General features: G+C 62.4%; 2 protein-coding genes across 2 annotated transcripts; both read left to right on the forward strand.

The window, feature by feature from the left end:
* Positions 1 to 1,440: 1,440 nt before the first annotated feature.
* Positions 1,441 to 13,608, forward strand: RSPO4 (R-spondin 4). Its single transcript, XM_064167470.1, has 5 exons — positions 1,441 to 1,789; positions 8,188 to 8,376; positions 8,870 to 9,013; positions 9,118 to 9,303; positions 12,639 to 13,608. The coding sequence occupies exons 1-5, from the start codon at positions 1,711 to 1,713 to the stop codon at positions 12,710 to 12,712; spliced, it is 672 nt and encodes a 223-aa protein (XP_064023540.1). The 5' UTR covers positions 1,441 to 1,710; the 3' UTR covers positions 12,713 to 13,608.
* A 1,845-nt stretch (positions 13,609 to 15,453) lies between these two features.
* ANGPT4 (angiopoietin 4) lies at positions 15,454 to 26,025 on the forward strand. Its single transcript, XM_064167453.1, has 9 exons — positions 15,454 to 15,921; positions 21,606 to 21,758; positions 21,994 to 22,115; positions 22,400 to 22,635; positions 23,418 to 23,533; positions 24,080 to 24,181; positions 24,258 to 24,424; positions 25,012 to 25,142; positions 25,212 to 26,025. Exons 1-9 carry the CDS (start codon positions 15,601 to 15,603, stop codon positions 25,370 to 25,372), a joined length of 1,509 nt encoding a protein of 502 aa, XP_064023523.1. The 5' UTR covers positions 15,454 to 15,600; the 3' UTR covers positions 25,373 to 26,025.
* The last annotated feature ends 85 nt before the right edge of the window (positions 26,026 to 26,110 follow it).

Raw genomic sequence — 26,110 nt, forward strand, 5'->3', positions numbered from 1 at the left:
GACATTTGATCTCAGCTCAAGCAATCCTGGATTTGGCCCCCAAAATGGGGTAGAATTCTTGCCCCTTTTAAGTTCCCTGAGTCCAGGCAGGGTGTGGGGCAGGCAGGATGTGTCCTGGGGATGCTCAGGGGGCTCTTATGTGCCCAAGAAGCCTCTTCTGTGCCCTCTCCATGGGCAGAAGGGGTACAGTGTGCTGGTTTGCACTTGCAGCTGCTGAGGGCTGGGTTTGGAGCTGTCACCAAGGCTTTGTAGCCTTGGTTGAGGAGGGCACCAGGCACAGCTCTTGGCACAGGGGTGGGACAATGAAGTGGGCATCTGTAGCTCACCTGTGGGCACCTGCTGAGGGAGGGTTTGCAGCCAAACCCTTTCCTGGCGTCCAGCACCCAGCTCTGGTCACACTGAGAGCCACTGGGTTGGATTTTGGGGGACACTGGGGGGTGAGGGGTGTGGGGGAGCTGGTAGCAGCTTGGTGCAGCTCAGGTCAGCCTGGCACAGCTCAGCTTGGCTCGGCTCGGGGCACAGCTTTGCTCAGCATAGCTCGGCGCAGCTCAGCGCAGCTCCACTGGGCTAAAGTGCAGCTCAGCTTGGCACAACTTGGCTTAGCTTGGCAAGGCTCGGCTCAGGACAGCTCAGCTCAGCGCAGCTGGGCTCGGCTCAGAGCAGCTGCACTAAAGCACGGCTCAGCTGGGCTTGGCTTGGCACAACTCCGCTCAGCACGGCTGAGCTCGGCTCGGCTCAGAGCAGCTGCGCTAAAGCACGGCTCAGCTGGGCTTGGCTTGGCACAACTCCGCTCAGCACGGCTGAGCTCGGCTCGGCTCAGAGCAGCTGCGCTAAAGCGCGGCTCAGCTGGGCTTGGCTTGGCACAACTCCGCTCAGCACGGCTGAGCTCGGCTCGGCTCAGAGCAGCTGCGCTAAAGCGCGGCTCAGCTGGGCTTGGCTTGGCACAACTCCGCTCAGCACGGCTGAGCTCGGCTCGGCTCCTCTGGGCTCGGCTCAGCAGCTCGGGAGGAGCAGCTCCGCAGCTGTCGGAGACTCCCCCCACATCTGCCCGCCCTGCCCGGGGGACTCAGCCCCAGCCCCTCCTAAGCCTTCCCAGCGCTGCCAGGGCTGGGAGCAGGAGGCTGAGCCCTTTCTCTTTCCGGGGGGTGACATAGGCAGCGTCACCAAACTGGCTCCACCTCCCCCAAAAAGCCCGGGGGGCTTCAGCGTGCCCCCAGCGCGGTGATGGCAGTGGGACAGTCGGAGCAGGGTGGCACAGCAGGAGAGCTGGCCAGCCGAGGTGGCAGCTGGAGGGGGGCACTGCAGCCAGGTCCTTCGGCAGGCTCTTGGCTGCCGCTGAGCGACTTCGGGGCTTGTTTTTTTTAGCATTATTATTATTTTGAGGAAAAGGGGGAGGGGGGGGGTGGGGGTGAAGAGGGGGGAGAGGGGGCTGGCACCGGCTATAAAGGGCAGAGCTCCGGGAGCAGCCAGCAATTCCCTGCCACCATGAGCCGTCCCCTGGCCTGACAACACCACCCCCCTGCCAGCCGGGGCCGATGCCACCTCCGAGCGGGGCTGGATGCCTGCGGGGTGGGATGGTGTGAGCCTGGAGCTGCTCTCCTCCTTCCACCCACCCTGCCACCCAGCCTGCCACCCCTCGGCTGGCTCTGCCAGGAGGAGAATCCTCCACTTCAGCCCAGTTCGGCTGCTCTGCTGCCTCCCCCTGCCCAGATGCAGTGGATAATCCTCATGTTGCTGCTATTCATCAGCTCCATGGACATGATCCCGCAGAACCGAGGGAAGAAGCAAGGTAGGCTACACGCGGCCGGCTCGTCCCACGCAGCTGCCAGACGGGTGGCTCGGGGGCATGGCACTGCCAACCTCTGCCAAGCCCTGTTAGAGCCTGACCGAGCTGCAGTGGGCAGGAGGTGTGAAGTGGGGCTCAGTGATACCCAGAGCTGGAAGGAACGGGGAGCCCCTGAGAGACTTCCCCTGATAGACCTCCCTGATAGACCCCCCCTGATAGAACTCCCCTGATAGACCCCCCTGATAGAACTCCCCTGATAGACCTCCCTGATAGACCCCCCTGATAGACACACACCCCCCCCAATAAATTGCCCTCTGATAGACCTCCCCTCCTTAGATCCCCCCAGATAGACCCCCCCCTTCTACCCCTTCTAGACCTTGACTGAGCTGAGTGGGCAGGAGGTGTGAGATGAGGCTGATCGATACCCAGAGCTGGAAGGAGCTGGCAGCCCCTGGCAGAGCTGGCATGGGCAGGAGGTGTGGAATGGGTCTGAGCTGTGCTGAGAAGTGGAAGGGGCTGGGAACCAGCATCCCCTCCAGCCAGCCCCACTGGGTGCACTCTGTGTTCCCCTCTCGGTGCCTGGCACGGTGGGTGCACGGATAAGCTGATGCCCAGCCCTATGGGGCTGCCTGCTTGATGCCAGCCTTGCTGTCAGGGCTGGGCAGGGGACAGAGGGACACTGGCTGGCACCGGGAGGAGCTGCGCAAGCCCCAGCAGGACTGGGCACAGTGGGCACAGTGCAGAGGGAGTTGGTTTCCCACTATTGCCCTTCTCTGCTCAGCACTTGGAGTGAGTGAGGAGCAAAACCTCCTGGAAGGATGCTCAGAGCCACTGCCTGTCCCCTCTGTCCCCAAGCAGAGGCACCAGCAGTGCCAGCACTGGGTGCCAGGGCAAGGGCAGGGTGTGTGCTGGGGCTATGCCAAGGTACATGCTCCTCTCTGTTGGGCACCAGCTCGTGTTCCCTTTCTGAGGAGTGCCCACCAGCTGTGGGGAGAGGGACTGGGGCTGGCACGGGTCTGCACCAGGACCAGACTGGTGGTGGGTAGTGAGGAGAGGCCCTGGCACAGTTGGGGCTTTCAGGACAAGGCTGGAGCCAGGAGAGCTTTCCTGTGGCTGTTGCACATGGCAGATGTGGAGCCAGTGGGCACCTGGGCTTCTGTGTGTGCCCAGGCTGGCAGCAGAAACAGCTCTGCTGGGGAACTGCCTGGCACTGAGAGGGGCTCAGGGTGCCATGGGGCCAGCACTCTGGCTGCTGCTCTGTGATGCCAAGCAGCCTGGGACATCTGGGGGCCCATGGCTCTGTGCCTCAAACTCTGCCATGTCTCCTGCTCTGATCAGTGCAGAGGGCAGTGTGGTCTTTGGGGTGATGCCACAGCACCCCACAGCTACCCCACTGCTGCCAGGAGCTGCTTGCTGGCACAGCGGGATGATGGTTTGCCAGCCTAGTGCCCAGGATTCTCCCAGTGCCACGGTGGCAGAGCTGGGCTCAGGCTGGGCAGCAATGGGTGGTGTCACATCATGATGTCTGGCATGGCCCAGGTGGGGAGCACTCACCTGGGCACCCCAGTGCCTGTATGCCCCCTGCCCAGTGCCTGCCTCAGCTCAGCCCTGCACCCCAGCACTGCACTCAGTGCCAGGCAGGCAGAAGTGGACCCAATAAGTGCCCCTCATTTCCCTGCTCCCAGGGCTTTGGTGTGAGCCATGGCCCATGATGAGGCTGTGGCAGGTGCCTGGCATTGCTCTGGTGGCAGAGGTGTGTGCCATGCTGGCAGCCCTGAGGCTTGGCAGGGTGAAGGAGCAGTGATCATGACCTGTACTGGACACTGGCAAGGCTGCAGCTTGAACACTGGGGTCAGTTTTGGGCTCCTCACTGCAAGAAGGACACTGAGGGGCTGGAGCAGGTCCAGAGAAGGGCAACGGAGCTGGGGAAGGGTCTGGAGAGCAGGGCTGGGGAGCAGCAGCTGAGGGAGCTGGGGATGGGCAGCCTGGAGAAGAGGAGGCTGAGGGAGACCTTTGGCTCTCTGCACCTCCCTGGAAGGAGGCTGGAACCAGATGGGGACTTCTCCCTAGTCTCAGGTGATAGAAGGAGAGGAAATGACCTGGACCTGTGCCAGGGGAGGGTTAGGTTGGGCATTAGGAGCAATATTTTTCCTGCCAGAGCAGTCAGGGCTTGGCACAAGCTGCCCAGGGAGGTGGTGGAATCCCCATCCCTGGAGGTGCCCAAGAAGCCTGCAGCCGTGGCACTTGGTGGCCAGGCTGGTGCTGGGCTGCTGCTTGGCCTCAATGACCTTAGGAGGTCTTTTCCAACCCAAACAACTCAGATCCCCTGCCCCAGCTCAGCAACCCTGCCCTGGCTCCTCACCGCGGGGTGCAGCGGTGGGAAGGAGGCGCCGGAGCTGGCACAGGGCTCCCTAACTTCCCTGCCCCAGGCAGCAGTGGGAGGGAAAGCTCCAAACGAGGAGGGGGGGAGGGAGGAAGGGGGGGGAAAAAAAGATCAAAGCCATCAGGAGGGGAGGGCTGGAGGCTCGTAAATCCCAGCGTCTCCTGGGAAGCTGCTGCAGCTGCAGCCAGGAACACGAAGCTGTCAGCCCTCCCGTAACGTGTAACGGAGACCATAACAACTTAATGCATCCAAGGTGCTGCCCTGGCGTGCTCCCGGCAGACCCAGAGCCCGGCCCGGCCTCCTGCCCGCACCCTGCCGTGCCGGGGGCACCGGCATGGGCCACCCCTGGGCACCTACGTGGCACCGATGCACCAGGGGCCAGCAGACGAGGCTGCAAGGCGTCGGCCACCAGAATCACCTGGGCTTCCCCAGCACCTCCCTGGGCTTCCTCAGCACCTCCCTGGGCTTCTTCAGCACCTCCCTGGCTTCCCCAGCACCTCCCTGGCATCCCCAGCACTGCCCTGGCTTCCCCAGCACCTCCCTGGCTTCTCCAGCACCTGCCCTGGGCTTCCTCAGCACCTCCCTGGGCTTCCTCGGCACCTCCCTGGGCTTCTTCAGCACCTCCCTGGGCTTCTCCAGCATCTCCCTGGCTTCCCCAGCACCTCCCTGGCATCCCCAGCACTGCCCTGGCTTCCCCAGCACCTCCCTGGCATCCCCAGCACTGCCCTGGCTTCCCCAGCACCTCCCTGGGCTTCCCCAGCACCTCCCTGGCTTCTCCAGCACCTCCCTGGCATCCCCAGCACCTCCCTGAACTTCCCCAGCACCTCCCTGGCATCCCCAGCACCTCCCTGAACTTCCCCAGCACCTCCCTGGGCTTCTCCAGCACCTTCCTGGCTTCTCCACCACCTCCCTGGCATCCCCAGCACCTCCCTGGGCTTCTCCAGCACCTCCCTGGCATCCCCAGCACCTCCCTGGCTTCTCCAGCACCTCCCTGGCATCCCCAGCACCTCCCTGAACTTCCCCAGCACCTCCCTGGGCTTCCCCAGCACCTCCCTGGCTTCTCCAGCACCTCCCTGGCATCCCCAGCACCTCCTTGTCTTCCTGAGCACCTCCCTGTCTTCTCCAGCACCAAGTTCTGGTTCCACCAACCCCTCTGCCGTGCCCACTGCAGCCTTGGGGCTCCTTCTGCTGCCAGCTCCTGGGGTCACAGAACCACAGAATGGTAGGGGTTGGAAAGGACCTCTGGAGATCGTCGAGGCCAACAGCCTGTGCCAAGCCAAGGTCACCAAAAGAGGGCGAGGGAAGGTCAGTGCCAGGCACCCTGCCCGTGCTGGGCAGCACTCAGGACAGCAGCTTGTTTGGTTCATCCTCTCCCACTTGGCTTTGTGGCAGTCAGAGCTGCTTCAGGGCAGGTTCTTCTTGGCACCTGACATCTCTGGGACCTCGGGTCCACATCAGGCACCTCTTTAGGGCTTCACCACCTGCAAAATTCATCTTAATGCTCTAAGATCTCCTGGCAGATGCAGCCTGGGCCCTAAGCACACAGCGTTGGCACTGCTGGCACTCTCACCACTCCACCACACCAGCCTTTGCTCAGGAACACCCCAGGGGACCCCACGGTGCCAGACCTGAGCAAACACTTCCCAACACAGCTGGGCACTGCCAAGGCATTGGCTGCCTGTGACCAGGAGTTTGGTGGCCCCTCATGGAGGTGCTCAGCCAGGCTGGGGGGGCAAAAAGACCCTGGGTGTGGATAGCTGCTGGTGCCCAGGTTCAGCTACCCAGCTCCTGAAGTGGTACCATACCAGGAGCATCTCTCTGGGATGCATCTCCCTGGGCACAGAGAGCTGGAGCAGGGAGGAGCAGCTGGCAGGGGCTCTCTGGGCTTGCTGGTGAGGGCTGGCATCCTGTCCTTGTCCCTGGGATGGGACTGGCCACCAGTCACAGAGGTCAGGAGCACGGCAGAGGCAGCCAGGGAGGCGACAGAAGCTCTTGAGCAACCAGACAGATCCTAATCTGGGCTGCTCCTCAGGGCTTCCAAAACGCTCTTTGTCCACTGACACTTAACAGGCACCAACTAATGAATGCAGGTCAGAGCACAGAGTCACCGGTCTGGGGGGGAGGAACCTTTCAGGCTCATCCAGTCCAGACCCTGCAGTCCCCAGGGACATCCCCAACCACAGCAGGTTGCTCACAGCCACAACCAAGCTGAGCTGCAGTGGTGCCAGGGCTGGGGCAGCTCCCACCTCTCTGGGCAGCCTGGGCCAGGCTCTCCCCAGCCTCAGTGCCAAACATTTCTCCCTTCTCTCCAGCCTCAGTCTCCCTCTCAAAGTTCAAACCATCTCCCTCCTGTCCTGTCACAACAGGGCCTGCTCAAGTGTCTCTCCCCAGCTTTCTGATGGGTCCCTTTGGGCACTGCAAGGCCACCAGAAGTCTCCTCAGAGCACATTTCTGTTTAGCTCATGGGATGTGCAGCTGGCACAAGCTCAGAGTGGCACTCTCTGGCAGAACTGGGTGCAGGGCAAACCCTCAGGGTGGGGGTGACACCCACAGCAGTGGGGACAAATGTCTCTCCTCATTCCCACCCTGCCAGCCTGGGGTTAGGGGAGCAGAGGGAGGTGGGGTGGCATTTGCAGGGAGATGGCACAATGCTGCCACCCCCGTGGGTCAGAGAGGGGCTGCCATGGGGCTGGGAGCCTCCATGGTGCCTTGGCCCTGTCATGCATGGGTGGGGTATCCATAGTCACAGCCCATGTCCTCCAGCTGGACAAGCAGCTCAGCTCAGGGAACAGAGAGCTGCAGGGGCAGAGAAAGCCAAGAGGATGCTGAGCTGCATCTCTGAGGGCGTCACCAGCACAGATGAAGTCATTGTCCCACTCTGCCCAGTGCTGCCCAGGCCACTCCTGGAGCACTGCCTGCAGTTTGGGGCCCTGCTGGGCAAAAACCATGTGGACAGGCTGGGAGTGTCCAGAGAAGGGCCAGGAGAGGGAGCAGAGGGCTGGGAGCCTTCTGCCATGCGAGGAAAGGCTGAGCTGGGGGTGCTCAGCCTGGGAGAGAAGGCCTAGGGGAGACCTTAGCATCATGCACCAGGGCCTGGAGGCTACCAAGAAGATGGTCTGCTGGGAGGTGTCCCTGCTCATGCAGTCCCCAGCCCTGGAGGTGTTCCAGAAGGCTGTGCCCATGGTTTGGTGGCCATGGTGGTGCTGGGTTGCTGCTTGGCCTGGCAGAGCTCAGAGAGCTGCTCCAAGCCAACCAGGACTGCAGCTCAGTGCAGGCTCCTCTGTCCCAGGGGTCCCACAGAGAGGAGCAGGGCTGGTGGGGACAAGTGGCTGCTGGGGAGATCCCAGCTGGACTCCAGAAGCATGGAGACAGTTGGGCCATTGGGATCACCCCCCAGGGGAAGCAGTGGAGTCTCCTCCACTGGCCACTTGCGAGACTCAGCTCGCCAGGCTGCTGGGCCAGCTCCTTCCAGCTGGGCTGTGACCTAGGAAGGTTGGCACAGGTGACCCTTGGGGTCTCTTTGCAGCTTGGCACCCTGTGACTCCATGATTGTGCCCACAGTGAGCTCCAGGCTGTACCCACAGTGAGCTCAAGGGAACCACTGGGTCCCAGCAACCAGCATCACACAGCTATGATTCCATGATTCCAGGATCACAGATCCACAACTCAGCCCCACAGGCTGCTGGGGCAGCTGCTTTCAGCTGGGTTATGACCTAGAAAGGTTGGCACAGGTGACCCTTGGGGTCCCTTGCCAGCTGGCAGCCTGGGACCTGGCAATTGTGCCTACAGAGAGGTCTAGGCTGTGCCCACAGCAAGCTCAAGGAGATCATCTGGTCCCACCAACCAGCATCACACAGCTATGATTCCATGATTCCGGGATCACAGATCCACAACTCAGCTCGCCAGGCTGCTGGGGCAGCTCCTTTACAGCTGGGCTGTGCCCTGGAAAGGTTGGCAGAGGTGCCCCCTGGGGCGCCCCGGCAGCTGGCAGGCTGTGAGCCGGCGCCTGTGCCCGCAGTGAGCTCGGCGCTGCTGGAGAACTGCACTGGCTGCGTGCTGTGCTCGGAGGACAACGGCTGCGTCTCCTGCCACCACCGCCTCTTCCTGCTCATCTGGAGGGATGGCATCCGCCAGGCTGGCACCTGCGTCCACACCTGCCCCCCCGGCTACTTCGGCCTCAGGGGGATGGAGGTCAACAGGTGCACAAGTAGGTCCTTGTGCCAGCCGGGCACCCCCGCAGGGTGGGGAGACACTGGCGCAGGTTTGCCCGGGGAGGTTCTGGATGCCTCCTGCCTGGAGGTGTTCAGGGGCAGGTCGGATGAGGAGGCCCTGAGCAACCTGAGCTGGTGGGAGGTGCCCCGGCCCGTGGCAAGGGGGTGGCACCGGAGGAGCTTTGAGGTCTCTTCCAAGCCATCCTGTGAAAGCCCCCAGTGCCCCCCATGCCCCTCCACTGCTCCCAGCATGGTGGGAAGCGTTATGGCTCCGTTCCCCCTGGCATCCTCCCTGGCATGAATCAGGGGGCAGCAAGAGGAGCCAGGGGCAGCCATGCCCATGGGGCTTCCTCCCCTTTTCCTTTGCCCTGCAGCTGGAGCCTACTGCTTTGCAAAGGGTGCCCGACGGGTACCAGGGTTGCCAGCTGCGGGCTCAGCACCTGCCAGCCCTGGGGCTCGTCCCTGGTGACCAGCTCTCCTCCCTGGCAGAGTGCAGGTCGCCCAGCTGCGAGAGCTGCTTCAGCAGGGACTTCTGCATGAAGTGCAAGGACAAGTTCTACCTGCACAAGGGACAATGCTTCCGGCAGTGCCCGCCCAGCACCGCGGCGCAGCCTGGCACCCGCGAATGCCAAGGTGAGCAGCACCCACACCCCGTGCCCGCGCCCCCCGGGGTTGTGCCCAGTGCTGTGAGGCCACCATCCCCGTTCTGCACCCCTTTGTCATCCCCTCCCAACCAGAGACCTGCGAGCCGGGGCCGTGGAGCCCGTGGAGCCCCTGCACCCACGAGGGACGGACCTGTGGCTGCAAGTGGGGTGTGGAGACGAGGGTCCGGGAGGTGCCAGAGGCCACCCGGGAGGAGGGCATCTCCTGCCCTGCGCAGCTGGAGACCAGGAAATGCCGCATGAAGAAACACTGCCCAGGAGGTGAGCACTTCACCACCCCAACTGCCACCCTCAGTGCCCCTCCAAGCAAGCTCTGAGCTGTGCCGTGGGAGGAGAGTGGTGAGCCGCCGGTGCCCAGTGAGCCTGGTTGTCACCTCCCGGGCACTCCGAGGCTGGTGGCTGTGGAGCTCTGCAGCTCTGGAGACAACCCCCGGCTCAGGCACATGTGCTGAGCAGCCCTGGTGCTGGCAAGAGCCCCGTGGGCAGCGTCTCCGTCTGGCTGCGCCCGCCTGGCACGCCCTGACACCACCTGGGCCCGGGCCCGGGGCTGGCCAGTGTCCCAGTGCCAGGCTGGGGCGGGCGCTGGCGTGAGCCACTGCAGCAGGACCAAGCTGCCGAGCTCCAGCTGCCCTCCTGCCGCGCTGGCACAGGGACAGGGACACCGCCGGCAGAGGCTCCCTGGCTCACAGCTGTGAACGAGGAGGGGTGAGGCTTGCAGGGGAGGTTCCCAAAAGCCCTCTAAGCCCGCCCAAGTACCCAAAATGCTTACGGAGGGCATCGCCCAGGGCACTTCTGGCGGCCCAAGCTGTGGCATGCACCCCACAGTGGAGCCCTCCTCTATGACTTGCTGAGCCAGGAGTTTGCCCCTGCCCCTGCCCCTGCGTCCCCCAGTCTGGGCAGGTTCCCATCATCTGTTACAGCACCCAGCCCCTGGAATGGGGCCCAGGCAGGTGGCACAAGCGTGGGCAGGTGGCCAGCAATGGGCAAAGGGAGGTGACTGAGCAGGCTGGACCAACGCCGCTCTAATAGAGCTCCTCTTAACGAGTGGTGGAAAGAGGAATTGCCTGGGGGGGGATCTCCAGGGCCCGGGGGAGGAGAGCTCCAGAGGGCTGTGGCTGCGGGGGCTGCGAGGAGAGGAGAGAGGAGAGGAGAGGAGAGGAGAGGAGAGGAGAGGAGAGGAGAGGAGAGGAGAGGAGAGGAGAGGAGAGGAGAGGAGAGGAGAGGAGAGGAGAGGAGAGGAGAGGAGAGGAGAGGAGAGGAGAGGAGAGGAGAGGAGAGGAGAGGAGAGGAGAGGAGAGGAGAGGAGAGGAGAGGAGAGGAGAGGAGAGGAGAGGAGAGGAGAGGAGAGGAGAGGAGAGGAGAGGAGAGGAGAGGAGAGGAGAGGGTGGAGCAAAGAGAGGTAGTCACAGGAGCTGAGTGTGCTGGGCTGGGGGCACCTCAGTGCCATCCATCACTGCATCTTCCTGTTGACAGCAGGGGGGAGTTGGTTCCTAACCCACTCCAGGCCCTGGCTCACAGCATCGGGGTGCCAGGTGCCATCAATCTGGGGATGTTCCCCTCCCTGCTGTGCCAACTCCAGCTCCAGAGCGCTGGTGACACTCTGATGTGGCAAGCTCGGTGCAGGAGGACAGACTGCTCTGGAGCATGGTGCCACACAGCACGGTGCCAGGAGGGTGCCTGTGGTGTTGTGGCTGGGCCCAGCCCTGCCTGGCACATGGGAGGAGTGTCTTGGCGTGTGCACTGTGGTGTTGGTGTTTTGGAGGTGTGGTCTCCACTGACATCCTGGCACAGTGCTTGTGGGGTGACTGGGAGGGCAGGGCACCCCAGAAAAGCACTTGGCAAGCCAGGAGCCCTGAGGCTGTGCTGAGGCTTTGTGCTCCTCAGCTCTGCAGGCTTCCCAAGAAGGCAGAAGGAAATCCCTTCAGTGCCCTGCCAGCAGCTGCCCACTGCCTGCTGCCCAGGCCAGGACATGACATCCCCTCCATGCCCTGCAGCCTGGCACGGCTGGTAGCTCCTAGGACGGCTGCTCAGCGTCCTTGGCACAGCAGAGCAGGCATCTGCCCTCGCCCCCAGGCAGCTGCCCATCCAGCCAAGTGCTGGGTTATGAGATCCAGATGCTGAAGGAGGAGGAGGATGAGTTCACTTCATGCAGCTGAGGCAGCAGGGAAGTCTCTGAGCGTGTGGGGACAGATTTATGCCACCACTTCTGAGCCGTGCCCGGGCGGCTGGAAGGGAGAAGTGTCGGCACTTGGCCGAGGCACAGCCACCTCCCTGCGCCGCTGCCGGCGGCTGCCGCTGCCCTCTCCAGACGCTGGGCGGTCGTGCTGGGCCCTCTCCGTTGTGGGTGGCACTGCCTGGGAGATCAGAGCCAAACCAACAGGGCAGGAAAAGAGCTGCAGCCCTGGAAAGGGTCGCTGGCAGCAGCGCTGGCACCATCTCCGTGCCCCTCATGTAGCAGAGTGTGGGGAGAGCAATGCCAGTGTCACCAGCTCGAGCTTGAGCTGGGCACGGGAGCAAGAAGCAGAGGCAAAGGTGCCAAGTTTTGGGCAGCTGTCTCAGCCTGGGCTCCTGTTCCCAGTGGAGCAGGAAGGGCTTATCCTGAATCCCTGCTTGGTGTCTTGGTGCCCGCCCCTTGGGCAGCAGAGTGAGGAGCTGGAGAGTGCTTGGGGATGGCTCCTTGGGCCACAAGATTTGGGTGGCAACCATCTGTGAGCAGCTGGAGAGTGCTTGGGGATGGCTCCTTGGGCCACAAGATTTGGGTGGCAACCATCTGTGAGCATCTGGAGAGTGCTTGGGGATGGCTCCTTGGGTCACAAGATTTGGGTGCCAACCATCTGACCACCCAGCACTGAGCCCCTGGCATGGGGTGGCCTCCCTGGCACATGGCTCTGCTGGTGCAATGGGTGAGTGGTCAGACCTGATGACCTCAGAGGTCTTTGCTGACCTCAGCACAGGTCTCTGTGCCTCTGATCATCACCAGCCTCAAGGAGATCATCAGCACCCACACATGGAGGTGCCCCAAGGCTTTCCCCACAGCACCCAAACCCTCCTGAGTGCTCCTCTGCAAGCCCGTGGTGGTGGTGGGCAGCAGCTTCCAAGAGTTGGGCATAGCTGTGGCATGGCTTTGGGGTGTTGGTGCCACCACCCTCTTGCTCCACCCTCCTGCTCTACTCTCCTGCTCCACCATTCTGCTCTACCCTCCTGTTCTATCATCCTGCTTCTCCCTCCTGCTCTACCATTCTGCTCCACCCTCCTGCTCTATCATCCTGCTTCTCCCTCTGGCTCCACCATCCCCAACCTCTACCGAGAGACAAACTGGGATCCCTCCAGGCAGCCACCCCCTGGTTTGCTTGGGCTGGTCTGGATGTTTTGGGGCTATCAGGTTTGAGGTTCTGGCTCATGGGGAGAGCCCTGCCTGTGCCACCTGCACATCAAGACCTCCCCATAGACCCACCCTGCTGCTTGACCACCTGGAAGTGACCTCTGGAATCCACCAGAGAATAGGGAAGAGTCTCCCATGGATGGAGCTTGGAATGGATCCTCCTGCCCACGGCCAAGGCATCAACCTTCTTTCTTCTCGTTGTTTTCTCTTCCAGACAAAACTGAACCCAAAAATAAAGGCAAAAAGAGGCAGAAGAAGCCCAAGACAGAACCACAAGCGGGCACTTAGTGGCACTGGCACAGGAGCTGGGGGGAGAGGGCAACGTGGTGGGAGATGATCAGGAGCCGAACGGCGGCATGGAGAGCTCCTGATCATCTCCCACCACGTTGCCCCAGCCTCATCATCCTCATTTTGTTCCCCCCACACCAACAAATTGCACAATTTTCCCTCCCCTCTTCCCTTTTCCCTTTCCCCTTTCTTTTCCAGGACAAATTTACAGCCTGCAAACCATTTCCTCTTCAGAACAACCTAATCCGCAGCGTCCAAAGCTGTGCCCCCAGGGCTGGGTGAAGTTGTTGTTGGGGGAGGGGGGGGGTTGGCTCCTTTATTTTCCTGGTTATTCCTTCTCTCCTCACCCCCTCCCTCCCCCGGCTCTCAGCCTTCTCTGACCTTTCTCTCCCTTCCAGCTGGGTGGGATGATGTTGGGTACCACATCTGGATGGGTATTGCCCCTTCCCCAGAGGGCTGAGGGATGCTGTTCCCATCACGGCCCAGTTGCACAAGGGCTGGATGGGGTCCTCCATCCTTCAGCAACCAATATGAGACCACCAGACTGGCAGCCCCACTGGCATCTTGGCATCCAGCATCCTCACCACTGTGCCCAAATCCTGCCATCCTTGGTTGGAGGAGCTTCTTTTCCCAGCAGGAATTTGGGGTGGTCATCAGGAGCCCAGGCAAGGGGATGCTGCTGCCTCCTGCGTTCTGCAGCTGGAAGGAGCAGCCACCCCCCGCCCCCCTCCCCACATGCACCTTAAATGTGGCACAGTCTGGGGGTGCTGGTCCTGCCCCTCACCTCTCCAAGCCCGCAGGAATCAAGGCCACACCTCCAATGTGTCACTTTCATTGCGTATTCGACTTCGATTCCTGCCCCAGCAACCCGCAAGCATCTCTGGTATCTGGGGGGGGGGGGGGGGGTGTCCTGGGGTCAGAGCCCCCTCCCCCATTCCTTTCCCAAGCATGGGCAGGGGGAGGTCAGGGCTGGCAGTGGGGTGGGGGGGGCTGCACATTCCCTTCGTAGTGACGGCGCTGGGGGTCAGCATCGAGCTGGTCCCAGGAGCCAGCACGGAGCCAGCACCGAGCAACGGCGGAGCCGCCACCGAGCAACCGCGGGGCCGCCGGGGCAGCTCCTCCGCCTCCGTCATGTCAAATAAACGTATTAACATCCCCCACACCCCCTCTGGCCCCCCTCTTTTCGTCCCCATGAGGAGCTGCTGGAAGGGGATGGGGACACGGATTGTGGCGGTGCTGTCACCCCTGTGCCCCCTGCCCGCACTCTGGGCACAGCAGCCTGGCTCTCTGCCAGCTCCTGGCACAGGCAGGGGGGTGGGAACAGCTCTGAATTCCCAACCCAAGAGACTTCAGCAGCCAGGACCCAGACCTTAGGTTTGCCCTAGGGAAGGGAATAAAACAATGCTGCCATCAGACCCATAACCTGCAAACGGTGCCCACAGCGTGGCAGGGTGGGCACCATGCCCTGGACCCCAGCTCTGAGGGGTGTAGGGAAAGAGTTCGTTGTAAAGGTTTTAGTTAAGACATCAGCAGCAGCAGCAGCACTCAAGGACTGAGCCAGTGCCAAGAAGGACCTGGCACCTCGCAGAGCAGAGGCTTCCAAGACCCAGCTGGCAGCCGTGCCCAGGTCCAGCTGCACCTCCTGCTTCTGGAGAGGGCACAGCCACAGCATGACAGCCCCTGGCAGCTCTGGGGGCTGGAGCCCTCTACTCATCAAGCAGCATAGCTCTGGGCTGTGGCAGTGCCCTCAGCAGCTGCTCCAGCACCAGGGATCACAGCGTTCCCAGTCACCCCCTCCGTGACCAGGATGGCAGCAAGGTCCCTTCCCCGGCCCCGCGGCTGTGTGAGCAGCCTGGCACAGAGGGGCACCCATGTGCCCCCCGTGCTGGGGGAAAACCATCCACTGCTGAGGTGTGTGGGCATTCCTATGCCCAGGGAAGCTCACTCCCCCGTGCCAGCCTGCCCTCACCTCTGTGGCTGTCCCCTCCTCGGTGACGCAGCCTAGGTCTGTCTGGGCAGCAGGCACATAGCAGCTGCCCACTCCAGGGGACTGGGTGCTCTGGGTGCCCACCCAGCACCACAGCCTCCCAGTCGCCATCTGCCCTGCAACCTGAGCCTGATCCTGACCCAACACACAGCCTGGCAGCCGTGGTGAGCCCAGCTCTGGCGAGTGCCCACCACAGGCAGCCATCCCAGCCCCACAGTGTACCCCCCAGCTAGGGAACTGGGTACCTCGGGTCAGGCTGGATCCTGCCAAGCTCCGCCTGGGACACAGCCCCCGTCCCGGTCCCCACGGGCTCGTCCCACGGCCGGAGCAGCCAAATCCAGGCCTGGCTCCCTATAAATAGCCGGGATGTGGCGCGGGGGGAGTTTGCTCCCTGCCATGGGAGTGCCACGGGGGTTGGCGGCCGCCAGCGGGTGGCGATGCAGGGGGACCCTCTGCGTTCTGGAGGGCGGGAGGGATCAGTGCCAGCCTCACTGCCCACGCTGGGGTGGGGGGGTGGGCAGAGAGGAGCCAAGGAGGGGGTCAGCGGGGAGGGGGAGGGCTGCATGCAGAGGGTGGGTTTGTGTCTGTGCATCACGTGTGAAACTTGATCTCCCCACAGTGGGCTCGGAGCAGAGCAAAAAGATACAAATATTGCTTTTGAACCCAGTTTTGCTTTGGTTTTCCTTTTTTTTTCCCTCCACGCCCCCCCTCTCCTCCTCCAACCCTCCCCTCTCCAGCTCTCCCCCAGCGAGGGCTGCAGACGCCTGGCGATAAAAGGCTCCGAGGGAGGAAATGCCAAAATCGCAGCGTTTCGCTCCGTGCTGAGCACCCACTGGCCCACCCCCGGCAAGGATCGGCGTCCTCGGCCCTGGCACCCCGCTCTTGCCGCCACCCCCGTGCCATGAAGGCGCTCAGCCTTGGCCTGGTGGCCCTGACCTGTGCTACAACTGCTCTGTGCGCTGCCGGTGCCCAGCGCCGGGCACTGGAGGGGAGCAACCGCCGGCGGTACCACCGGGTGCAGCACGGCCACTGCAGCTACACCTTCGTGCTGCCCGAAGCTGACCCGCCGCCATGCCAACCTGTGCCAGCCGTGTCCGGCCCTGCCAACGTTCTGCTGCAGCGGGACTCACCGGTTGGCATCGCTCACGCCAGCCACGGGGCCACCCAGCGCCTGCGGCACCTGGAGAGGATCCTGGAGAACAGCACCCAGTGGCTGCTGAAGGTAGGGTGAGGGGTGGCGAGGGGCAGCGGGGTGGCACGGGCAGGGGTCTGCCACCAGCACCCAAGTGTGCAGCATCCCCACTGCAGCTCCCCCCCTGCTGCAGGGAACTGAGTCCATTGGGCGCCCGCCCAGCACCACTGCATCCAGGTCACCCCCTGCAAGCTGGGCCTGATCCTGACCCATCTGCACCAGGCACTGTCTCCTCTGAGGGCATGGGTGCCATGGGCACTGCAGTCCCTGCATGCTACAGCTCAGCAGTGCTTCCCACTCTGGCTGCATCCCCTCTGCCTTCCCTGCCACAGCTCCCCACGATCCCGTTCTGGGTCGGTATGGAAGGCTTTTGGGAAGGGCTTTGGCAGGCAGCAGAGCACAGGACCTTCAGGGCAGGAGCCACCAGAACCTCTCCAGCTTCATCGTTTCCCCAGTCTGGGCTTATGCAGGAGCTCCTGGTGCCTGGTGAGACGTCGAGTGGCAGCCGCAGCTCATGGGTGGCCCCGTGGGGTGCCTACACCAGAAGGGCTGCATGCCCACGGGGGTGCCCCCCACTCTGCACTCTCCCTATCCCAGCTGCCCAAGGCAGGAAGCGACGTTTCCTTCCCGAGGGCTCGAATGGAGCCTGCGTCAGAGCCAGGAATAGCTCCCGGCCGGCTCATCCCAAGGGACACCTCATAAACCCTGCATCCTGGGTGCCTGTGCTGACAGGAGGCTGAACAACTCGTCCCCAGTTGTCACTGAGCCTCCCGTCGGGCGACAGCACCAGCACAGCCCCATCCACGCCCGGCAGTCTCGATGGGAGGCAACGGGACCTGCGTACTCCTGCACCCCCCCTTCCTGGGTGATGCTCCCAGCAGGGCCAGAGGTGCTGGGAGGTGGTGGTGCTGAGCTCCTGAAGCACTCAGGGAGTGGTGCTGGGAGGTGGTGGTGCTGAGCTCCTGAAGCACTCAGGGAGCGGTGCTGGGAGGTGGTGGTGCTGAGCTCCTGAAGCACTCAGGGAGTGGTGCTGGGAGGTGGTGGTGCTGAGCTCCTGAAGCACTCAGGGAGTGGTGCTGGGAGGTGGTGGTGCTGAGCTCCTGAAGCACTCAGGACATGGTGCTGGGAGGTGGTGGTGCTGAGCTCCTGAAGCACTCAGGGAGTGGTGCTGGGAGGTGGTGGTGCTGAGCTCCTGAAGCACTCAGGGAGTGGTGCTGGGAGGTGGTGGTGGTGAGCTCCTGAAGCACTCAGGGAGTGGTGCTGGGAGGTGGTGGTGCTGAGCTCCTGAAGCACTCGAGACTGGGCACAAACACAGGGAGCAGAGGTCCTGGGGTTGGCCTGTGCCAGCCACACTGCCTGGGAAGCCTCTCCTGGCTGTGGGGGAGTCTGTCCTAGCAGCAGGGACTGTGTCCTGTCCCCTCGGCCATCCTCGGTGACAAATCCCTCCAATGCTGGGAAAATGCTGAGCCAAGGCTGTGCTGGAAGCCAGCCTGAGGTGCCACAGAGGGACAACCTGGCTGCTGGCAGCAAATCTCCATCACTGTGGAACCTGCAGGGTCTGCTGGGCAAGCACAGGCATGGGGGCCCTGCACCCGGGGGTCCCTGTGCCCTGGAGCCCCTTCACACTGGGGGTCCCTCCAGGATCCCATCACATCCATTCCTTTCTGTTCTATCCCATCCCATCAATCTCACCCCATCCTATCTTAATCTCAACCCATTCCATCCCATCCCATCAATCCCATCCAATCTTAATCTCAACCCATTCCATCCTATCCTATCCCATTCCATCCTATCAATCCCCCCCCAAACAATCTTACCTCAACCCATCCCATCCCATCCCATCAATCCCCCCCCAAACAATCTTACCTCAACCCATCCCATCCCATCCCATCAATCCCACCCCACAATGTGGCTTTCTCCTTCTGGCAGCAGCTCCCAGCTCTTCCCCCCCGCCCCTTGCTTTTCCTTGGCATTCCCAGTTGGAACAGAGCTGCCCAGGCTTGTTTTGGTCCTGCTCCAGGCCTGAACAAACAAACTGGGGGCTCGAAGGAGGCATCAGATTCGGGGACAGATTGTAAGCAATGTCACATCCCTCCAGCTCTGCCCTGGCCCTGGAGGCTGGAGGAGAGATCTCAGGATGTAAGGACCTCAGGGAAGAGACTCCCAAGGGCTTAGGAATGTTGGAGAGCAGGGATCCCAGAGCAGGGGGCAGAGGGACCACAAGGCAGAGAGACCAGGGCTGGAACTCCTGGGCAGAGGGATCCCAGGCTGCAGGCACCCCAAGAAGCAGGGATTACAGAGCATAGGGAGCTCAGGGGCATGGGGATCCCCACATAGGGAGCCCAGGATGCAGGAATCCCAAGGCAGGGACCCCAGGGTGCAGGGACCCTAAGGACACAGAGACTCCAAGTGCATAGGGAATTGAGGGTGCAGGGGCCCCAAGACCTCCAGCACCCAGGAGGACTGCTAGGACCCCTCAGGCCCCGTTAGTACCCAGTGTTTCCCCCATGAACCCCATCCATGGCACTGGGCTGCTGCTCCACCCTCCCTACGTGCAGCTCCCCAGGGCCAAGAGGGACAGGGGCATGGGAAGGGCCCAGTGCTGGGGACACTTGGCCTGCCCTCACTGTCCCCAGCTCAGGAGGGATTCATTTTAGTTCAAACACAAACATCTGATGGTGTCTCTGGGTCTGGAGAGGGAGGTCATGGTCGGATGGGGTCTCCAGCAGCACAATGGCAATTTGGCAGCCCTGGGGTGCCCATGGCACAGAGATTGGTACTGCTCACCCAGCCTAGAGGGCAGAGGTTGGGGAGGGGAAGGGTGGTGGGGGAATGTCTTTGCCCCAACTCTAACCCTGCCCTCCCCCAGCCAGTGTTTGTGAGATGCTTGGAAATGCTAAGGTGGGAAAGGAACAGCAAGAGGGGAGGGATGTGGCTGCAAGAAGGTGCCACAGGATCATCTAGGTGTGGGCAAAGGGTCCCTGGCACCAGGACAGCAGGGTCCCTTTCTGCTCTAGGGGAGCATTTGGGGGTGATCTACAGCACCATGGTGTCCCCTTCCTGGCCATTCTGCCATCCTGGGGAGGACTGAGTCTGATGGGACCCCTCCAAGCCCAGCTCCTGGGGTGAAGGGAAGTTTCCAGTCCTCTGCACAGAGCCTGCTCCACTCGGGTTGCCTGTGCCACCCGTGGCTGGGGACACTGTGCCTCTCTCCAGCCCTGGCTGATCCTGAGGAGCTGATGGGGCCAGGATCTGAGGCTCCATCTCCAGCCCTCCCCATGCCAGCCTGACCTTTTCCACGGCTGTGAGCTGCCCTCGGGCCCCGAGCTGTGTTTGTCTGGAAAAGTTACAATAATAAAGAGAGAGGGAGAGGGAGGAAATGGGGAATGGGAGAGAGGTGGGGAAAGGGAGGAGAGTTAGGAAAGGGAGAAAAGCAAGGGAAGGAAGGGAGGAAAGGAAGGGAGGAAAACAAGGGAAGGGAGAAAAGGGAGGAGAGGGAGAAAAAATACAGTGGGAAGAAAGGGAGGAAGGGGAGAAAGTGAGGAAAGGGAGAAAAGGGAGAAAAATGAGGACTGGGGGAAAGGGAGGAAAGAGAGAAAATGAGGAAAGGGAGAAAAAAAGAGCCTGTGGAGCAGCAGGATTAGGGACATGGCTGGAGGGAAACTCTCCAGCAATCACTCAGCTCAAGGAAATGTTTTCCAGACTCTGCTCTCTGACCTTTCCCTGCTTCCTCCCCACAAGCACAAGGGAAAATCCCTTGGGAAGCAGGGTGCAGGCAGTGTCAGCCCTGACACTGCCTCCTGCCCCCACTAGGTGCTGGTGGTGGGGCAATGGTTTCACTGCTGGTGGGTCTGGGGAGGAGGGAACAGGGTCCCCACCACTGCCAGGGAGATTCCATTGTGCAAGCAAGTGCAGAGCAGAGCCCTGAGCCTGTCACTGCTGCTGGTCCTGCTCCTGTGCTGAGCATCCCAGCACCACTCATCCCAGCACCACTCATCCTGGTACCACTCATTCCATCCTAGCACCACTCATCCCAGCACCACTCATCCTGGTAATACACATTCCACCTTAGCACCACTTGTCCCAGCACCACTCATTCCATCCCAGTACCATTCATCCCAGCACCACTCAGTACTGTCCATTCCACCCTGGAGAGCAACATCCCACCTCATCCTGTCCTTCCTGGTCTCAAATCCCATGGGATCTTGTCCCCAACCCTTTGAGATCTAATTCCCAACCCCCTGAAATCTGGTCCCCAACCCTCTGAGATCTGCTGCCCAACCCCCTGAAATCTGGTCCCCAGCCCCCTGAGATCTGATTCCCAAGACCCTAAGATCTGCTGCCCAACCCCCTAAGATCTGATTCCCAACCCCTCAGATCTCATCCCCAGTCCCTGGAGGTGCACAGGGCCATGGGACTCTGCCTGCCCTGGTGCCCCAGGCTGAGGATCTGGGCAGTGTGTGGGCAGTGTGTGGGCAGGGGGCTCAGTGGTGTGGGTGGAGCTGGGCAGCCCCCAGGGACTGCCCACTGAGCCCCCTGCCCCTCGGACTCTCAGGGGCTGCTGTTCCCGCGTGGGTGGCAGAGTGGCCCCTTCCGCTCCCCATGGCCCTCTGCCAAGGCTGTGTGCCCCTGCTGAGGCTGTCACCCTGGGGAGGGGACGAATGGGAACCTCATGGAGGGGCTGCCAGAAATAGAAAAGCCTTTGGGAAAGGCTCCAGGGGCTGGGAAAGAGGAAGCCACTTCCCAGCTGTGTCCGCAGCCGCCTCCATCCCAGCCTCCAGCACTTCCCTCTGCTGGACACCCACCTGCCCCAGCTGCTGCTGGGCCTCCCTCCTCCACTTCCACACCCCAGGGATACCCAGTGCCCAGGGGCTGCCAGTGCTGGTGCCAGTGCCCAGTCCTGAGGTCAGTCACTCTCTGTCCAGCTGCTTGGCAGAGATCAACCCAACCAGGCAGCGATCCCAGCTCGCCAGCATGCCAGGGCAGACACAAGCCTGTGCCAGATCCCAGCTGCCATCACAGCCCTGGAATCTTGGCAGCCAGCACCCGAGGCTGCTCCCCTGCAGCAGCAGGGCCCATGGGCAGCTCGTCCTGATCTCTTGATAAGCTTCAAAGAGCTCTGAGATGGGTTGTGCCATGCTGAAAGGCACCCAGGGCTGTGCCAAGTGGTGCCAGGCTTGGTCTGCAGTAACAGGCAGTGAGGTGCTGGAGGGCTATGGAGATGCTGAGGGGCCTGCAGAAGCTCTGTGAGGAGCAAAGGCTGAGAGCCCTGGGGCTGGTGAGCCTGCAGAGGAGCAGCCCCAGAGGGGAGCTGAGCAATGCTCAGCAAGAGCTGAAGGAGCTGTGGGGGGCAAGAGGCTGGGGCCAGGCTCTTGTCAGTGGTGCCCAGGGACAGGCCAAGGGGCAGAGGGCACAGACTGGAAGCCAGGAGGTTCCCTGAGGAGAAACTTGTTTGGTGTGAGGGTGCAGAGCCCTGGAGCAGGCTGCCCAGAGAGGCTGTGGAGTCTCTCTGACCAGAGAGCTTCCAACCCCAGCTGGGGATTGCACTCCTGGGACAAGCTGCTGGGGGTGCCCTGCTGGAGCATTGGGGTTGGTCTGGATGATGCCCAGAGGTCCCTTCCAACCCTCTCCCCCCCCACCACCATGCTGGCACTCTGGAGGTTCCGTGGGCCACCCCGAGAGGTGTTTCACCTTGCCCCCGCTCCCCTCCGCAGCTGGAGAGCTCCATCCAGAGCAGCAGGCAGCCGGCGGCGGAGCTGCGGCAGACGGCGGTGCGGAACCAGACAGCCACCATGCTGGAGATCAGCAGCAGCCTGCTCAACCGCAGCGCCGAGCAGAGCCGCAAGCTCACCGACGTGGAGGCCCAGGTACACGTGCCCCCGTGCCCCCGTGTCCCCGTGCCACCGTGTCCCCAGCGCAGCTGGAACCGTGGCAAGTGGCACAGCTCCTCCGCTGCCAAATGCGGTTTGGTTCCCTGCAGCGATGCAAGCTTGGATGCTCCCCGTAGAGCAGAGCTGTGCCCTGGGAAGCCACCACGCCCGGTGGCAGCAGGGCCGTGCCATGGCACTGTTGGCTGAGGGCAGCTCTCCCCTGCCGGGGCAGGTGCTGAACCAGACGCTGCGCATCGAGATGCAGCTGCAGGAGAACTCCCTGTCCACCACCAAGCTGGAGAAGCAGCTGCTGCTGCAGACCAACGAGATCCACAAGCTGCAGAACAGGAACAAGTAGGGCCTGGGCTGACTTGGGGACCCCTTGGACCCCGGGGTGAGGCTGGTGGCACCCAACCCAGGAGCGTGGCTGTACCTTCAGGGGGGCCTTGAACCTTTCCAGAGGCTGCAGGGCTCCATCCCTTTGGTTTCTCCCGACCAAGCACATCCTAGCAGTGGTGGGAATGGGAGGGGATGTGGACAGCTCTGGGTGTCAGAGCTTGGCAGCTGGGTCTGGGTTCCCTCTGCCATCTGTCAGCCCTATCACAGCCCCCCCTGTCACCCCTGCCTCCCCCTTGCAGCATCCTGGAGGTGCGGGTGCTGGAGATGGAGACGAAGCACCAGGCAGAGCTGGCAGGGGCCCGCTCGGAGAAGGAGAAGCTGCAACGCCTGGTGAGCCAGCAAAGTGGCACCATTGAGGATCTGGAGAGGTCACTGCTGGCCACCAGTGCCAACACCAGCCTGCTCCAGCGCCAGCAGCTCCAGCTCCTCGAGTCGGTGCAGAGCCTGGTGCAGAGCCTCGTTGCCCAGGGCAGAGGTGAGCCGAGGTGGGCAGGGTGCAGGCAGTGCGAGAGCTACTCACCCTCCTGAGAGGGTGCCAGGGTGCTGTGCCAGCCCCTGGGCTTGGCTCAGATGTGGGTGACTTCACCTCAAAACTGAACCAAGGAGCACCAGAGAGTTTGGATGGAAGAAATCTTTAGGATGATGGAGTCCAACTCTTACCCCAGCACTGCCCCAGGGCACCACCGAGCCATGGCCTCAGCACCACAGCTCCAGGGCTTTGAAACCCCTGCAGGAACAGGGACTGCACCACTGCCCTGGGCAGCCTGGGCCAGGCCTGGACAGACCTCAAGGGGAAGAAATTGTTCCTCATGCCCAATCTGAACCTCCCCTGGGGCGTCCTGAGGCCATTTCCTCTTGTCCTGCTGCTTGCTCCTTGGGAGCAGAGCCAAACCCCCAGCTGGCTCCAGCCTCCTTTCAGGGAGCTGCAGAGAGCAATGAGGTCTCCCTCAGCCTCCTCTTCTGCAGGCTGCACACCCCCAGCTCCCTCAGCTGCTCCTTCCCAGACTCTTCCCCAGCTTTTCTGCCCTTCTCTGGACCTTCTCCACTTCCACTGGAGCTCTGTACACCCTCGTGTTTAGGCTGGCACAGCCCCAGGGACCCCAAACTCCTTCCCCAGCCCTCAGGAGATGGTGCAGAAGGAAGAAAAGCAATCAGTGGGCACAAAAGCACCCAAGGGAGAGGGGAATGGCAGCAGAGCCTGGCAGGGCTGTGGGGCTGATGGGGGTTCCTTCCATCTGCTGATGCCCTCTGCCACAGCCCCACTGCCCGGGCAGGAGAGACTCTTCCAGGACTGTGCCGAGGTTCTCCGGGCGGGCATCCATACCAGCGGGGTCTACACCCTCCACATTGCCAACCTCAGCCAGCCCAAGAGGGTGAGCACAACCCAGAGCACTCCCACCACAGCACTCCAGGCTGCTGCCAACCCCAGCACCACCCCGTGCCACCTAGTGCCCACAAACCCCATGCCACAGTGGGTATCTCTATGGGATGAGCACATGCCAACCCTTCTCCTGGCACCATTCCCTCCATTCCACCTGGCTGTGGCAGCTGAATTGGGGTGGGGGGAGGGGTGGTGTAAAACTGATTTTAGAGGCACCCCCACTTGTGCCCCAGCCCTTGCCCATGGCTACGGCAGGAAAATACCCCCCCTTTCAGCCTGGCACCACATGCTCACCAGTTCTAGGACACACACACACCCACCCCCCACAGCTGCCCAGCCAATGCCATCTCTAAGCATGGGATGCACCCAGTTGCCAAGGTGGTGCCAGCCCTGGAGGTGAGCTCACCCAGTTGCCAAGCTGATATCAGCTCTGAGAGGGGAGATACCCAGTTGCCAAGGTAGTGCCAGCCCTGAGGGTGAACTCACCCATCTGGCCAGCTGATGCCAGCCCTGGTGACCCCAGCTGTGCCCGCTGCAGGCGTACTGTGACATGGAGACGGAGCGCGGGGGCTGGACGGTGATCCAGCTGCGCACCAACGGCAGCCTCAGCTTCCAGCGCAGCTGGCAGGAGTACAAGCAGGTCTGCACCCATGCCCGGGCACCCTTGGGGCACCCTTGGGTGCACCCCCCGTTCACCAGCCTCGTTGCTTTGCCAGGGCTTTGGGGATGCAGCAGGCGAGCACTGGCTGGGCAACGAGGCCGTGCACCTCCTGACCAGCCGGGCACCCTACGCCCTGCGAGTGGAGCTGCAGGACTGGGAGGGCACCCAGGTCTATGCCCACTATGCAAAATTCCAGCTGGGAAGCGAGAAGCAGCTTTACAGGTAGGAGAGGAGAACCATGGGGGTGCCCTCAGACCTGCCCAGCTGCCCCCAGGTCGAATGGGAAGTGGTGGTCGTGGGCAAAGGTTGGCCAAGGTGCCCCAGGGAGGTGTAGGATGGCAAAGAGCTTCACTGGGATTCCTGGAGGGCTATGGCTCAGCCAAGTGCCAGGGGACATCACTGTGCTGCCTGCTCCCTCTTCTCTCCCTGGGCTCCTGAGAAGTTGACTGTTAGTGGATGAAATGCCATTGAGACAGCAGGATTTGCCAGCCCAGATGGGCACCAGGTGCTGAGAAGGGGTTGGGCATCCCCAGGCTGCTATGTTGATGTCTGAGGAGGGACAGAATCATGGAATCAGTGCTGGGAGGCACTGGTGGTGGACTGGGTGGCACTGATGCTGGCCATGCCGTGCTGAGCTGGCCCAGGCAGCACTGATGATGGCCGTGGCCATGCCATGCTGGGTCAGGTGGCACTGATGGTGGTCATGGTCAAGCCATGGAGGACTGAGTGGCACTGATGGTGACCACAGTCATGTTGTGCTGAGCTGGATGGCACTGATGGTGGCCGTGGCCACATCATGTGGGTGGTAGACTGTCACTACAGGACTACAGTGGCACAGCCGGGCAGCAGAGCGGCATGGCACTGCAGGGCACTCGCTTCAGCACCCGCGACGCTGACAACGACAACTGCCTCTGCAAGTGTGCCCAGATGCTGTCAGGAGGTGAGTAGAGGGGGGAGGGACACCCAGGCACCCCGGGTGCCAGCCTCTCACCCTGCTCTCTCCTGGCAGGTTGGTGGTTCGATGCCTGTGGCCTCTCCAACCTGAACGGGATCTACTACCCTGCCCGGCACAACATCCGCAAGCTGAACGGCATCCGCTGGCACCACTTCCAGGGGCCCAGCTACTCCCTGAAGGGCACCCGCATGCTGATACGGCCTGCCAGCTTCTAGCGTGCCAGCCTGGCATGGAAGGAGGGGTCCAGGAGAAGGGACAGTCGGGGGAGGCCTCCCGGGAATGTTTCCCCCCCACTCACACCCAGTTCTATTTGCGTTCTCGTTTCTCCCTCCTGCTGGCAGCCTTCGCCTCACCCAGAGCGGCTGTGACGCCGCGGCTGTGCCAGGGGGGCCCGCGGGCGGTGGCAGGGTGCTCTGGTGCCTTTGAGTCAGTGCCAGCCCCACTGCAGCGCGCTCTGGCACCCACTCAGCCCCACCTCAGCTTCTCATCCCATCACGCCGCTGGGCATCAGGTTTTCGCCCCAGGGATGGGGGTCTGAGGAGCAGGGAGGGTCTTTGGGGACCCTGAGGGGACCAGCCCGGGGCTGGCATGGCTGAGTGCCCCAGAGTGGAGCGGGGCTGCACTGGCAGGTGGCTGGAAGGGAAGGCACTGGCGGACTGCGACCAGTACCCTGGAGAGGGGTGAGGGACATCGGGACAGGTTGTCCTCCCCGTGGGGGCAGTGGGACCCGCTGGCAGGGTTCTGGCATCAGCACCACCCGGGCACAGGGCAGCGAGGAGTCTTCCGACACCCTGCCCTCGGCGCTGGCCCGAGGCATTCGCTAATTAACGCTGATTAAAGCCCTGAGGTGGTTGCCACTGCCAGGAGATACTCATCGGAGTTCACAAATGGAAAACAAGGGGAGGGAGGGGGAAGGGAAGAGGGAAGGGGAACCTCCCCCTGCCCCAGCGAGG

This window comes from Pogoniulus pusillus, chromosome 29 (genome assembly GCF_015220805.1).
Source record: "Pogoniulus pusillus isolate bPogPus1 chromosome 29, bPogPus1.pri, whole genome shotgun sequence".
NCBI lineage: Eukaryota > Metazoa > Chordata > Aves > Piciformes > Lybiidae > Pogoniulus > Pogoniulus pusillus.

Bases quoted from the DNA above. Each gene is read 5' to 3' on its own strand.
- RSPO4 (XM_064167470.1), top strand. From the start codon at position 1,711: ATGCAGTGGATAATCCTCATGTTGCTGCTATTCATCAGCTCCATGGAC. The intron at 8,377-8,869 runs GTAGGTCCTTGT...CCTCCCTGGCAG, and splicing joins GGAGGTCAACAGGTGCACAA to AGTGCAGGTCGCCCAGCTGC. The intron at 9,304-12,638 runs GTGAGCACTTCA...TTTCTCTTCCAG, and splicing joins GAAGAAACACTGCCCAGGAG to ACAAAACTGAACCCAAAAAT.
- ANGPT4 (XM_064167453.1), top strand. From the start codon at position 15,601: ATGAAGGCGCTCAGCCTTGGCCTGGTGGCCCTGACCTGTGCTACAACT. The intron at 22,116-22,399 runs GTAGGGCCTGGG...TCCCCCTTGCAG, and splicing joins AAGCTGCAGAACAGGAACAA to CATCCTGGAGGTGCGGGTGC. The intron at 24,182-24,257 runs GTCTGCACCCAT...TTGCTTTGCCAG, and splicing joins GCTGGCAGGAGTACAAGCAG to GGCTTTGGGGATGCAGCAGG.